Genomic DNA, 14,193 nt, shown 5'->3' with positions numbered 1-14,193 from the left:
AATGTCAAGAACCCAACACAATGATGTCAGGGGAATAGCACAGACTTTATTTCTCCAGTACATGGTCACCTGTCCCCCAGCTGCCTTTGGGGAAGGGCTTTGGGGCTAAGGGGCTTGTGAGAATAAGGCACTTGAGGTGAGGGTGAAGGGCCAGCTGGGGGATGTCTCAGCTAAGCTGGTCCTCGTACTGCTTGCGGAAACAATCACCAGCTGGGAAGAAATCCCAACATCTCTCCTGGTACATCTTCCAGACATAAGACTCCTAGGGTTGGGGCACGGGGAAGAATTGGTTGGCCGCATCTTCAAATGTTCATGCTGGCATGAGCTTTTTACTGCCACCTGCTGCCTGACCTCATATTAAAGCTCTCCATGTCCCTGCCCACTGCCCTCCCATTAACACCCCCTTACCTGGCCCGTGTGTTCTGTCTCGTCCTTATTTATCAGATACATCAGGAAAAACCTGAGGGTGGGAGGGCAGCGGAGATAGGTCAGGACTACCCTAACTTTCTCCTGATTGGCTGGGAAGCTACCCACCTGGATACCACACCTAACTGGTCAATGCCCAGTACCCGGCCCCTCGCGGTCGACGGCCACGCCCCCTTCTCCCCCCGCCCCCCGCCTGGCCCACGGGCCCGGGCTCACATGTAATTGGCCAAGTTGTGCTCCTCCAGCGTGTGGGTCTCGAACCCGTGGGGTGTCGTATCAAAGTAATCGCTGCCGATGCCGCAGATGAAGCACTTGGTCTATGGATGGCGGGGGACATCAGAATCCGGGCCCATTCAACCCCCCCAGGGTCCCGCATTCCCTCTGGGTCGCCCCCAGACTCGACCTACCTCCATATCTTCCTTCACTTGCTCCTGTTGGTCTCGGAGCTCGCCAAAAGCGTCGATGATCAGACCTGCGGCAGCAGGTGCGAGTCAGTGCCTGACCTCTGAGCCAGCTCAGATTCTTCCCTCTTCTGGCTACCCACCCCTGAGCCTTGCCTCCCGTCCCCCATCTCCCTCATCTCACCCTGCTTCCTGGAGATAACACCTAGCGTTTATTGAGCACTTATTACGAGCAAAACACCTAGGAATTGACTTAATTCTCACAGTAACCCTGAGAGGTTAGGATAGTTAATATCCTCATTTGCAGATGGAGAAACTGAGGCCCAGAGAGGTGACTTGCCTAAAGTCTCACAGTAGGAAGAGGTAGAGCCAGGATTTGAATCCAGGCTGACTACACTCTTAAAGGAGCCAGTCTGCCTCTGGGCACTGGGCCCCCACTCTCACAACCCCGACCAGCACTGACCCTGGATGATGGCCAGCAGGATGACGATGACAAAAAAGAAGAAGGTGATGTCGAAGACCACTCGGTACAGCTCATATTCATCGCCTGCAGGGTCCTCAATCTCATCCCCGATGCCCCCACCAGCTCGGACACCCACGTACATGTGAAAGAGGTAACACTGTTGAGGGGGGGTGGCAAGCATATTGGTCATGCGTTCTATCATTCGACATTCTCCAAGGACCTCCTGGGCCCTGGGCCGAGGGGACAGGCAGACACAGCAATGACTGAGCCAGCTCTGGGCCCTAACCTCACACAGGGCTCACAAACGGGGCATCAGATAGTGACAGCCCAGAAATGATCATGGCTATGATAGGGAGGTCACAGGCAGAAGGGGCAGAGCCAGGGTGGGGGAAGCGCAAGGGCGATCAGGGGAGAAACGGGGGGAGCACAGGAAGCTCTGAAGCTTTGAAGCTTTGAAAGCCTGACTCAGTCAGGGTGATCAGGCAAGACTTGCCTAGAAGAGGGGACATGTGAGAGCTGGAACTTGAAGGAGGTGTTAAGTGGGAAAAAGTGTTCCAGGCAGAGAAAACCACATGTGTTACGTAACCTCTGGGGAGCAAAGATTACATTTTGCTCCCAGGAGGAACTGAAAGAGGTTCAGCGAGGCTAGAAAAAAGAGCTCCAGTAAGCAAGAGCAGGGAAAGAAATGAGGCCAGCCGGTGGTTAGGGAGGGCTTCCTGTAGGAGGCAGCATTTAAGTTGAAAGGTGACGTGTCATGTGAGAGAGGGGCGTGGACATGGGGCCTGTGGTGGAAGAGGGAGAGAATGTCAGATGCAGAGGACTTGCGCGGGAGGAAACACACGGCCTTAGGGGAACTGAAAGCGGACAGGAAGCCAGGGAGCAAAAAGCAAGAGAGACTGCGGTTAGACTCGGGTAAAGCTGGCTTTTCCCTGGCATTGTGAGCCGCGGTGAGGGATTCGATTTTATCACACAGCACTGGAGTGCTACGAGAAGGTTCTGAGCGGGGAGGGGGCCACGGTCTGCCTGGCACCTGGGAAAGACTTTCCGCTTGTTCTTTCTGTGTCCCCAGAAAGTGAGAGAACCCCGTGTCTTGGTTAAGAGCTATGCGTGGCAAGACTAGGTCTCGTGGGGCCTCAAATGTCAGGCTGAGGGGCTGGACTGGGTCCTGAGAGCATAGCGCCAGAGTACAGGGCATCTCGTGTGACAGCCCTGAGATCATTCTTCTCCACTGTGGCCCGTGCCTCTACAGGGCCAGCGCAGTCTGGGTCATGGCCACCATTGTCAGAATAAAAGAGAACGTATAAACAAGCATGGCATGCTGATACTTGGGTGAAATTTATATATATGTATAATATAATACAATACTATATATATATATATATATATAAAGGAATCTCTACACCCAACCTGGGGCTCGAACTTACAACCCTGAGATCAAGAATCACATACTCACTCCCCCTACTGAGCCGGCCAGGCGCCCCTGGGTGAAACTTTTATAGAACCCGATGAGAGTAGCTAACACCTATGGAATCCTTAATACACGCCAGGCACCATTCTAAGACTCTTGAGGGGGCTCCACCGAGTCTTAAAATCAGCCGTAGGCTGTAGGCACTGCACTGTTATCACACACCCATCTTAGCAGGGAGGACACCCGAGCACGGGGAGATTGAGGAGATTACCCCAAATCTCATGTGCGCGACACGGGCACGATGCCCGAGCACCTTTCCAATAATCACAGCTTTAAAGGCTCAAATGACATGACAATGGTGGCCAACGCTTGCTGAGCACTGATTATGTGACTGGCACTCCTCAAAGGCCCTCACAAGTACCAGCTCACGGAACCCCCACAGTAAGGCGACGAGGTGGGTACTACTACTAAGCCCCTTTGGAGACGGGCACGCTAAGGGTCGGACGGTCAGTAACGCCCCCCCCCCCCCCCCCCCGCCCCGAGAGCGCCGGGGGGAGGGGCTCACCGTCATCATGTCATCGCACTTCATGTCGGGCTCGTTCTCATCCTCACTCTTGTTGTAGAACTTGCGGAAGAAGTTGAAGGCCACCACGGTGTACAGGTAGACCACCACCGCCAGGAGGCCCACAGTCATCACCAGCTGGGGGCACGCGGGGGGGGGGTCCCCCGTCAGCTCCATGCTCAGCCTGCCCCTCCCCACGCCCAGCTTCCTGGGTCCTCATGCCCCGCCCCCAGCCAACGTGGCCCTCCCTCCTGGGTCTCACTACCCACACCCATCCTGGCTCAGCCCACCCAGCCTTGCCCCTCCTCGCGGGAGCCGCCCAACACCCCCCCCATCCACCCCTACTCAGACTACCGGCTCATCCCCGCCAGGCTCACACCCCTCAGCAGTCAGGTCCTCTACACACCTGCTTCCCATTATGGGTGACGGAGGAGAGGATAGTGCGCAGCGTCTTGACCCCCATGGCAATGTCCAGGAGGTGGGCAGCGAAGAAGAAGTTGTTGTAGTGACCCAGGAGGGACATCACCATGTACCAGCCCAGGTATAGGAAAGACTGTGGGCACACAGGGTCAGGGGTCAGGGAGCGTGCCGGATTCACGGGGAGCACTCTGGGGGTCAGGGAGCGCTCATGAGGGTCAAGGGGCATTTGGGGGGGTAGGGAGCACTGTGGGAACAGGGGGTCCAGGAACATTTGAGAGGGATGGGAGTGCTCTGGGGGTCAGGGTGCCATCTCTGCCTAGGGAGTATGTGGAGGATCGGGAGCACCAGGCAGTAACGGAGCACGCTGGGTAGGAAGCCGTCCCCAGGGCAAGTTGGAGAACGCTCTGCTGAAGGACATAGTCTGAGAATTCAAGAGCACCCAAGGGACAAGGGGCCTTGGGGGGCAGGGGGCTTCAAAGGACCAGGGGTGCACAGGGGCTCAGGAGGCAGGCCCTGGTCAGGGATACCTGGGGTCAAGGATACCCCAGCCCTCCAAAGGCCCTTCTGCAGTTCCTCCCCCAACTATGGGCTCCTCCTCACATTGTCTGTGAAGATGACCCCGAACTTCCAGATCTGGTACTTGACGTCAATGGACATGAGCCTGTGCGGGGTGGGAGGAAGAGGGATGGCCAGATGCCTGACTCTCAGACCCTGGCCACCTCCCCTGGCCACCCCAGGCCTGTGCAGGCTGGTCCCCGACTCACCAGGTGAGTAGCCCTGGCTGTGGTTCGGGCTTTCGCTCATTGTGGGCTGTGATCTCCAGCGTGGCCAGATCCATGCCCAGCAGCTCGGCGATCCGCTCCCGCCCATAGATGTCCCCGTGCTTATCCAGGACCTGCGCAGGGGAGCATGTGATCGTGGGGACACGGCTGGAGTGGGGGAGGGCCACAGCCTGTATGGGGGGAGGCTGGGGACACTGTAAACTTTGCGTGACAAATTGGGGGTGCGTTTTTTTTGGGAAAGAAGGGCCAGAGCTTTCTCCAGATCCTCAGGGGGAGGGTCTAAAAGGTTCACTTGATTCATTAGCCAAATTCATAGGGATAATTTATTATTATCAGACTAGTAGTCCAGGAACCCTATATAATTGGGCCTCTGTCATCTGTGAACTTATCTTCTCCCACTCACCCACCTCATTCACTCTGCTCCAGCCACACAGACACACAGACCTCCTTGCAGTTCCTCAGATATACCACACACATTCCTGCCTCGAGGCCTTTGCATTGGCTCTTCCTCCTGCCTAGGACACTCCCTCCAGATTCTACCCGATTCACCCCTTCACTTCATTAACTAGTGTGTCCTTTCCTGCCTACTCCTGGTCAACACACACACACACACACACACACATTCCCCTCTTCACTTTTTTTCTTGTACAACACTTATCACCACCTAAACCCTATAAACGCGCTCATCATCTGCCTTGCCAGCTCGAGTGTTGTGCTTCCTGTTGGATTCCAGCTCCCTGAAGCACACAGCAGGTGTTCAATAAATGTTTGTTGAGCGAATGAATGATCTAGTTTTCCTGGGTGCCAGATACTGCTCATGCAGCAGGCCATATGATCTTTACAACAACCCCATGGGGTCTGGCCTCTTACACTCTCACTTTGAATCTGAGGGAAACTGAGGCACAGAAAGGCCTGACACAGCTAAGAGTAGAAAAGCAGGCAATCCAGCTCCAGAGTCTGTGTGCTTAAAACAGTATGCGTCACCTCCTCCCTCTTAACTAATAGTTATTGGGTCCTCACTCTGAGCCTGGCTCTATGCCACACTCGTTACGTGTATCACGTCAACACAGAGGGCCGGGTGATTATTGCGCCATTTCCAGATGGGCAAACTGAGGTGCTCCTCAGGCAGCCAAAGCCCCTTTGCCTAAGGTCGCACATAAAGCGACTGCTTGTCAGGGCTGGGATGGCCAGGTGGCAGCAAGAGACCCAGCCCGGGAGGCCCTGCCACCTCCCCATCCATGTCCTCACCTTCCGTTTGACAAACTTGTCCCAGTAGTTGCTGGGGAAAGACCTGCCGAGAGAGAGAGAGAGAGAGAAAGAGAGAGAGAGAGAGACCCCAAGGTGTTAGGGCAGGAAGGGCCAGGAGCCACCAGCCAGGCCAGGGTGGGCGGGAGTTCCGATGCTTTTCGCACAGGGGCCCCCGCACAGTAGGACTGCATCTCACCGGGAGTCGGGCCCTAAAGACCTCATGCCATTAGTTACCAGTTTTCTGATTCACAAGCTGATGCCCTACAATCCTGCCAAGGTGGTGAGTGAGTTTTGTTGGGTTTGGCGTGGAGAGTTATCATGAATCCATGGGTTCAGACCTGTTTGATGTGTTTCAATTTGTGGCACTTGCTCTCCTTACTGAGGCTCAAATTGCCCCTGATTTGTCCAGCGGGAGCCCCTTCCAGGAGCCCCTTCTGGATGCTGCTTCCCACTGAGCACATCCTTGCTTCCTGACACAAGGTAACCCTGGCTTGCTGCACTTCCCCGCCCCAGCCCTGAAATCTGCCACTTCTCCAAGGAGCGTGGTTCCTTTTTGTGGGAAATGGTATTTAGAAATCAAGGTCTTGGGCAGACACACTTTATTTATTTTTTTAAGATTTTGTGTATTTATTTGACAGAGAGCAAGAGAGCACAAGCAGGGGGAGTGGCAGAGGGAGAGGGAGAATCAGGCTTCCAGCTGAGCAGTGAGCCTGATGCGGAGCTCGATCCCAGGACCCTGGGATCATGACCTGAGCCAAAGGCAGACGCTTAATCGACTGAGCCCAGGTGCAGGGGCAAACACAACTTTATTTTTATTTTATTTTATTTTTTTAAAGATTTTATTTATTTGACAGAGAGAGACAGTGAGAGGGAACACAAGCAGGGGGAGTGGGAGAGGGAGAAGCAGGCTCCCCGCGGAGCAGGGAGCCCGATGTGGGGCTCGATCCCAGGACCCTGGGATCATGACCTGAGCCGAAGGCAGACGCTTAACGACTGAGCCACCCAGGCGCTCCTAAATGCAACTTTAAACAGATGTTTCTGGGGCACCTCGGTGGCTCGGTTGGTAAAGTGCCTGATTCTTGGTTTCGGCTCAGGTCATGATCTCGGGTTCCTGGGATCAAGCCCTGCATCAGGCTCTGCGCTCTGTGTGGAGTCTGCTTGTCCCTCTGCCTCCTCCTCTGCCCTTCCCCACCTCTCAAATAAATAAATAAATAAATTAATTAATTAATTAAAAAAAAAAGAATAAACAGACGTTTCTCCCTGACTCTCTCTGTTAAGCACGTGTGCTTAAATGTGTAGAAGTCAGATGTGCCTTTGATGGTGACAATGAGAGCACAGGATGTCCTTGGTGTGGTTTCTCTCCCTTCCTGTCACCACCTCTCCTGGGCAGGACCCCATAATAAAATAACTTCCAACACTTATCTAGGACTCACTGTGCCCCAGAAACTACACGAACTCGTTTCTTCAGTACAAGACCCTCGGTGCTATTATTTACCCTCCTTTTCACAGATTAGGAAACAGAGGCACAGAGAGGCTAAGTGACCAGACCAAGAATTCCCAGCTAGGCTGTGGCCAACCCAGGCTTTGAACCTGATCTGGTGTTCTTATTCTAGATAGGATGCGGCCCCACCGTATGAACATGTGAAATGGGACTTGACGGGGCGGGTGGGGGCGTTGGGGACAGAGTGGGCTGGGAGTGCAATTTGGGGGTCCAGAGTCCCACCACATTGCTCTCCCACACCCTCGTCGTTCCCTCTCTGGGGTCAGTTTAAAAATGCAATGATTTCCTATTACCTATTCGTGGCAGCTGGGTAAGAATCACACATGGGGGCTGGGTTTAAATGCAGATTCCTGGGCCCCACCCCAGACTCACTGAGCCAGAATCTCCAGGGTCTGGGCCCCAGGGATCTCCATGTGTCACCAGCACCCGTACATTAACACTTGGGGAAATTTGTCCGTATTACGGACAGGCTTGGGGAACCTGAGTCAGGGCTGGCAGTGACCGGAACCTTGGTCTTCTGAAGCCCAGGCCCGGCCTGGAGTGGAACCCCAGCTCTGTCCCCCCACCACCCGCCCCGAGGTGGGGTCGCCAGGCCTTACGGCGTGTTGAGCACCAGCCGGTCCCACTGGCCCTTCACATCGTCATCCTCAGGCTGCTCCGTGATGTAGAGGCCGTCAAACTCCAGCTTTCGGGCCAGCTCCTTCTCCCGTTTGAAGATCACCAGGGGCACCTGGATTGTGCAGGGAGGCACAGGGGTGGGTGTCAGGCACTGGCGGGAGCTGGGAGATCTTGCTGGCGCCGGGGTGAGACCCCACGTCTGGGAGCTTCCCCAGAGCAATCAGGGCAGATGGGCCAGGGCTGGGATGGGAGCGAGTCAGGAGAGCCCAGAAGTGGTGCCTGGTGCAGCCTTGGGGCTTCCCCAGGGAGGGGGGCTGCATAAAACAGAGGCAGGTGAAAGGAGCCAGAAGTGAGGCAAAGCATTCCAGGCAGAGGGAACAGCATATGCAAAAGTTCTGAGCCAAAAGAACTCTATCCCTCCAATAGTAAAGTATCAAGATTTGCTCAAACAGACCCCTTGGAACCCAAACTGAAGCTCTCATAACACGCCTTCTGGGGCATCACAAACCTCAGGGATCGTTATGTCAGAATCCACACTCCCCTGTTAGCACCTATGTTATGTCCGAGACCCCACAGACTCCCCACACACCTTCATTCACCAACTGATCAGTATATAGAAAACAATATTCACAGTGACAAAGTTTGCCTCTTGATCCAGAAATTAACCTGGTCCTAGGCCCTGGCTCCTCAGCCGTGACCCACATGGGTTCCCAGTTTGAACAGTGTCCTTGCTGAAGACCCCAATCCTGTACTCAGGCCCCCAGCCCTTACTCCAGTTCCAGGCCCCCTCTGTCCCAACCGCCACGGGAGATCCCCGGCCCCTGCCCTACACCCTCGCAGCCAGTGGCCCAGCACCTCTCCCTGCCCGACAAGCCCCTGCCCCGGAACCACGGTCATGACCCACCTTGAGGCAGTTGTAGCCAATGATGCAGAGGAAGGCCACCAGCGTATGGAGCAGACTCAAGCAACGCAAGGCCGGCTCCATGTAGCCCGTACTCTCCTCCAGGAAGTAGTACACCATGTTCTCATCCTCGTCGCCCTCCGCTTCCTCGCCGGCCCCCGAGCCCCAGCCAGAGCCGCCACCAGAGCCTGCACCTGACAGGTCCCCGGCCGCCGAGCCCTCCATGTCGCCCTCCCCTGGTGGAGAGTCTGAGACCTGAAAGGGGGGCCAGAGGTCGGTCAGGGCCTGCCACACCCAGAACCCACCGACACAATTAGCAGCCTCCATGCCTGAGGCTGGTTGGGGGGACAGTCAGATACAACTTCGGTGAGACTGGCAGTCAAGATGAGGGGTGGGCCCGGAACCCTGGCTAGCAAACCAGACTCTGTCCTGGGAAGCTGACTGTTGGACTGACAGGGCGACGGAAACCGTTGGAGCGGATTCTCCTTAACAGCGGAGCCTTAAAGAGACTGACCACCAATATTAACAAGAATACTGAAATTAGGCATAGCTAACATTTACACAGTACTTTCTATATGCCAAGTGCTGTTCTAAGTGCTTTACACACGCTAATCCTCTTGTAATCCCCACAGCTCTCAGAGGTAGATACTGTCAGTGTCCCATTTTACAGATGAGGAAACTGAGGGGCAGTGAGATTAAGCCCCTTGCCTAACATCATACAGCCAGTGGGTGGTGGAGTTGGGATTTGGTCCCACAGAAGCCAGCCAGACCGCTTCTCTATCCTGTTGGCAAGACCCCAGGGGCCCCTTTGTCTCTCAGGAGGCCTGGTTCTTAGCCCCTTCCTCCCATTCCATGAGCTGCTCATTTCCTCCTCCCCACAGATTTCTCTTTAGCTTAGGCGAAAGCAAAGAAGCTCCACTGAATCAGTGCATGTTGCAGAGAGGCCAAGTCCCACACCCAGGGGTATGGGGCTGGCGAGTGGCAGAGCTGAGCGTGGAAGCCGGAACTGGTTCCCTGCTCTAACTCCTGCAGATGGTCAGGCATCTGTCCCAAGGCACCCCGATACCCACATATGCTCCCATGGGGGTCCCAAGATCCAGGTGTCCAGCCCGAACCTCCCCAGCACCCCTGATCCAACACCTTGTCCCTTCACTGTGGGGGCCCTGGGAACCTGGTAGGGGCTGAGCCGCCCCGTCCCCCAGCCCAGATTAAGCGCCTGGTCCTCCAGGCCCCTCGTGACCAGCACCTTATAAAACAGCAAGATGAAGTTGATGGCAAAGGCCAAGAAGAGGGCAAGGAATCGCAGGGTATAGAAGTTCCGGGAGAGGTAGTTCTAAGATGAGGAGAGAAAGAGAAAGAGCTCACAGTCCACCTTCTTCCCTGGAGAATTCGCCCCATCGTCCACCCACCAATCCAAAACCTGGTCCCACAACCTAGTTATCGAGTGCCTACTGTATACCAGGACGTGTGCTAAGAGCTTTATACACACGAACGTGTATGGATCTCACCACATCCCCCACGAAGCGGGCACGGTGGATCTGCCCATTTTGCAGATGAGAACACCGGGGCTTGGGGAGGTGACATGTCTTGCTCACGGTCAAACAGCCAAGAAGTGGCAGACCTGAGGTTTGAGGCCAGGCACCTAACCTCCGGAGCCCGCACTCCCAACCGCTCTGGTATGCTGCTTCCTGTGTGAGGCTGCCCCGTCTGCTTTAGCCCAGAGGACACTCGCTTCCATCTCTCCCTCCCTCTTTTTCTCTCCGTTGTTCTCCCTGTCCCTCATTCTTCCCATGCATCCTCGCTGGACCACCTTCGCCCCAACAGGTTTCCTTCAGCCCCTCATGTCAGGCTGGGCCTGGAGAGGAGGCAGGACAGGTGGAGCCCTGAGCCCTGCCCTCCCAAACTCCCTCCCTCCTTCCTGGCTTGGATGAGATGAGTTCTCCCAACCTCGGACGGGAGGGGCTGGGACCGGTGCAGTGGCTCTGACCCAAAGGCTGAGAACCAAGAAACAGGCCATGGTGGGAGGAATGGAAGCATGGCCTCGGTTGGATTTAGCTCTGGAGAGCACATGGGGGTGGGAAGCTGAGGCAGGTGGCCCCAGATGAGCAAAGGTATGGAGGCTGGAATAAGGATCTTGAGCAGGGAGAGGCCGAGAAGCCAAGCGGGGGACCACCTAAGATGCTGCCCTGTGACCAGGTCCCGACTCCGTCTGGGGACATCTGTGCCCAGCCTGGCTTCTTCTGAGAGATAAGCCTGGCACAGGTGAGCTCAAGAACGGGGTGCAGAAGAGAGGTGGTGTGAAGGCACCGAGGGGTCTCCCTGGGAGAGGAGGTGTCAGCAAGCCCCCTTGTGGGGTCCTCACCAAGAACTTCACCCTCTGCACTTCCAGTTCTCCCCAGAATTCCAAGCCCCCGCCTCCAGCCTCCTCCTTCTTTGGAGGGGGTGGAGGAGGTGCCATCTTCTTGGGGGGCTCTGGTGGGGGTTCGGGGACTTCTTCCTTCTCCCCATTCTCAGCACTGCAGGCAGGACACAGAAAGAGTGAAGAGGTGCCCGGGCAATCCATTCATTCATTCGAAGCCATGCACTGGGGGCCCACCCCATGCTTGGCCCAGGTCTGGTGTTCGGGACACAGTGATGAGTCACTGTCTTCACGGGGCTCAGTCCAATGGCGGTACAGACTGGTCACCAGGCAGTGGCAGCCCAGAGTGGTCAGGGCTGGGATGGGGGACGCTCAGGGGGTTGTGGGAGCCCCAGAAACACCTCTTCCACTTGGTGGTGGGGCGTATGTGTCAAGGTAAGCTTCCTGGAGAAGGAGACACGTAAGCCCAAATGGGAAGGAGGGAGACCGAGATGAACATGGGAGAAAGTGCTCTGAGCGGAGGGAACAGCCCACAGGAAGGCTTGGGGTAAGAGAGGAGCATTCATTTCCCTACTCCCTTTGACAGAGCCCCTCCTCTGGGCCCCAGTCTGGTCTGGATGAGGCTGAGGACACAGCGTGACCTCAGGAGGCTCCCGGTCCAGGAGGGAGGCAATGATAGGGGCCGGGCCCCTTGGACTCCAAGGCCACTCACTCGGCTTTCTCGGGCTCAGGCTCGGGCTCGGGCTCGGGTTCTGGTTCTGGAGGCAGCTCCTCTTCCTCTCCATCCACCTGGAAGCAGGGCAAGCATCAGGGAGGAGCTGCCACCCCAGCGCCTCTCGGAGCGCCTCTGCCTGTTCCTCTTTGTTCCTGGGCAACCTACATTTTCCTCTCCTCCCATCAGAAGAGGGATTTTGAATCTTGTTTTACAGAGGGGAAACTGAGGCTCGGGAAAGTGGAGCGCCTTGCCAAAGCACTGTGCAGAGTCAGGCTGACTCCAAGTGGAGCTCCTGTTCCCCAGGGCTTCCCATCGCCTTGACACCCGTGGCACTCAGGGCACGGAGGGCCTGAGGATGGGGGCTACTTGATTCCTCACAACCACTTGTGTATCTCTGAGGGGCTCTCCCAGCGGCCCTGACCCTATCCCGGGCTGTTCTAGTTCCCGGTCCCCTTTCCCCTCTCACTAGGTTTCGGAGTCTCTCCTCTCTCTGGCTGCAGATATCTTGATGTCTCCCAGAAATACTACCTGTTTTAGGGTCTCCATCTCTGAGTCCACTTCTCCGGGCGTCTCTCTATCCCTGGTCTGTGTCTCTCTGGTTTGTCTCTGCGGGCCTCCCTCTCGGGCTCTCTCCCCTCTCTCTCTGTCTCTGAGAGTCTCCCTCCCCGTCCGGTTCTCCCTCTTATGCCCGAAGTCTCCAAAACCCCGCAACTCCCCCGCCCCGCGGGCCCTCTCACCCCGAGCTTCCTCTTGATGATGGGGGAGCCCTCGGGCGTGGGCGGCTCCGCGGGCGTCGTGTCACCCATGTCTCCGAGGCCGCCCGCCCCTTCGGGCCGGAAGGGGCCCCCGTCGGCCACGGCCACGGCCCCGTCGGCGCCTCCCGGGCCGGCCTCGTGCGCCGCCGCCTCCTCGTCGCCCGCGCCCTCCGCCTCGTCGCCCGCGCCCTCGCCCGCGCCCTCGACGTCCGCGTCGCCGCCGGGCCCGGTCGGCTGCTCGCCGTGCACCTCGTCGCCCGTGGGGTCGGGCATGCCGGCCAGGAGCTCGGTCACCGTCACCTTCTTGGCGCCCTCCACGAGGCCGCCGCCGAAGAGCGAGCCCCAGAGCAGGCGCAGCGCGCCCGCCGCCGCGCCCGCACCCGCGCCCGCCGCGCGCGCCACCGCCGCCCAGAGCAGCGCCGCCACCGCCGCGGCCGCCTCGCGCGCCGTGAGCCGCCGCAGCCGCCGCACGCGCCGCCGCAGGCTGCGGTAGCTGAGGCCGCGCAGCGCCCGGGCCGCCGCCGCCAACGCGCGCGCCGTCACGCCCGCCGCCGCCGGCCCCGCCGCGCCCTCGGGCCCCGCCGCGCCCTCCTCCGCGCCCTCGGCGCCGGCCCTCCGCCGCGCCGTCGTCCTCGTCCTCCTCCGGCTCGCCCTCGGGCTCGGAGATCTGCGCGGCGATCTGCATCTCGAAGATGGTGTCCTCGCAGAAGCTCACGAAGAGCTCCATCTTCTCGGACTCGCCGCCCTCGTTCACCACGTCGAAGATGAACTGGCGCTTGGACTCCTTGACCTGCGCGCGGGGCGGGGGCGCCACGGGGTGAGCGCGCGGGCCGCCGAGCCCCTGCCCCGCGCGTGTGACAGCGGGGATCTCACTGAATCCTCCCCATCGGTCCTAGACCAGGGGCTCGGCTCCCCACTTCGCAGCTGGGGAAATGGAGGGCCTAGCAAGTCACGTCCTCGGGGTGCCGCCGCCGAGAGGTGGCAGCTGGAGGATTGGAGTCCCCACAAAGCTGGCTCCAGAATCGAGGCTATTCGCTCCTTTGAGCGATGGAGCGTAGTGGTGGAGGGCAAAGGTCCCGCAGCCGGGCAGCCTGTCTGCGTTCCAACCTCGATTCTGCCACTTGAGTAGCTGGTTGATTTAGACGTTAACTCTCTGGGCCTCGGTTTCCCCCCTCCGAATTGGGGGATAATAATAGGACCTCAGTTATTGGTGTGAGGATTCAGTGAGTTCAGAGATGCTGAGAGATGAGAACAGTGCCCGGCGCCTAATGAATACTACATAGTGCTCGCTGTTATTATATGGCTGCAGAGTGCTGGAGGTCCACCCTGCATACATGGCCTCGGGCAGAAGGAGGCAGTGGGAATGGGAGGGGGTGAGCAGGCAGAACTGGGTGTTTGGAGGAATGGAGAGAAAGAGTGTGCATGTGGGGAGCATGTGAGGGGCGGGGGTTGGGGCGATGGAGCTCCCACAGCTTGTACAAGAGTGTGAAGGGCCAGTGGTGAGCCGGGGCTTCCTGCAGGTGAAGAGATGTGGCAGACATCCTGCGTGCAAGGATGGTGCAACCACTTTTATGCCAGATTGGTGATGGTGGAGAATATGCAATCAGGCCCCAAGGGACACAGGTCAATGTGCA

The 14,193-nt window shown here is 57.6% G+C and overlaps 1 protein-coding gene across 1 annotated transcript in view; it reads right to left on the bottom strand.

The window, feature by feature from the left end:
• Positions 1–26: 26 nt before the first annotated feature.
• The window catches only part of RYR1 (ryanodine receptor 1), a 107,375-nt gene continuing 93,208 nt past the window's right edge, over positions 27–14,193 (bottom strand). Inside the window, 17 exon segments of the mRNA XM_027617543.2 lie at positions 27–262; positions 409–460; positions 643–743; positions 834–898; positions 1,291–1,447; positions 3,264–3,398; positions 3,667–3,813; positions 4,281–4,341; positions 4,445–4,575; positions 5,711–5,753; positions 7,811–7,941; positions 8,734–8,985; positions 9,977–10,063; positions 11,093–11,246; positions 11,802–11,878; positions 12,542–13,171; positions 13,173–13,349. Coding sequence (XP_027473344.1) covers positions 167–262; positions 409–460; positions 643–743; positions 834–898; positions 1,291–1,447; positions 3,264–3,398; positions 3,667–3,813; positions 4,281–4,341; positions 4,445–4,575; positions 5,711–5,753; positions 7,811–7,941; positions 8,734–8,985; positions 9,977–10,063; positions 11,093–11,246; positions 11,802–11,878; positions 12,542–13,171; positions 13,173–13,349 — 2,496 coding nt within the window. The 3' untranslated portion in view covers positions 27–166.

This window comes from Zalophus californianus, chromosome 17 (assembly GCF_009762305.2).
Source record: "Zalophus californianus isolate mZalCal1 chromosome 17, mZalCal1.pri.v2, whole genome shotgun sequence".
Classification (NCBI taxonomy): Eukaryota; Metazoa; Chordata; class Mammalia; order Carnivora; family Otariidae; genus Zalophus; species Zalophus californianus.
This window is presented reverse-complemented; position numbering and strand designations above follow the sequence as displayed.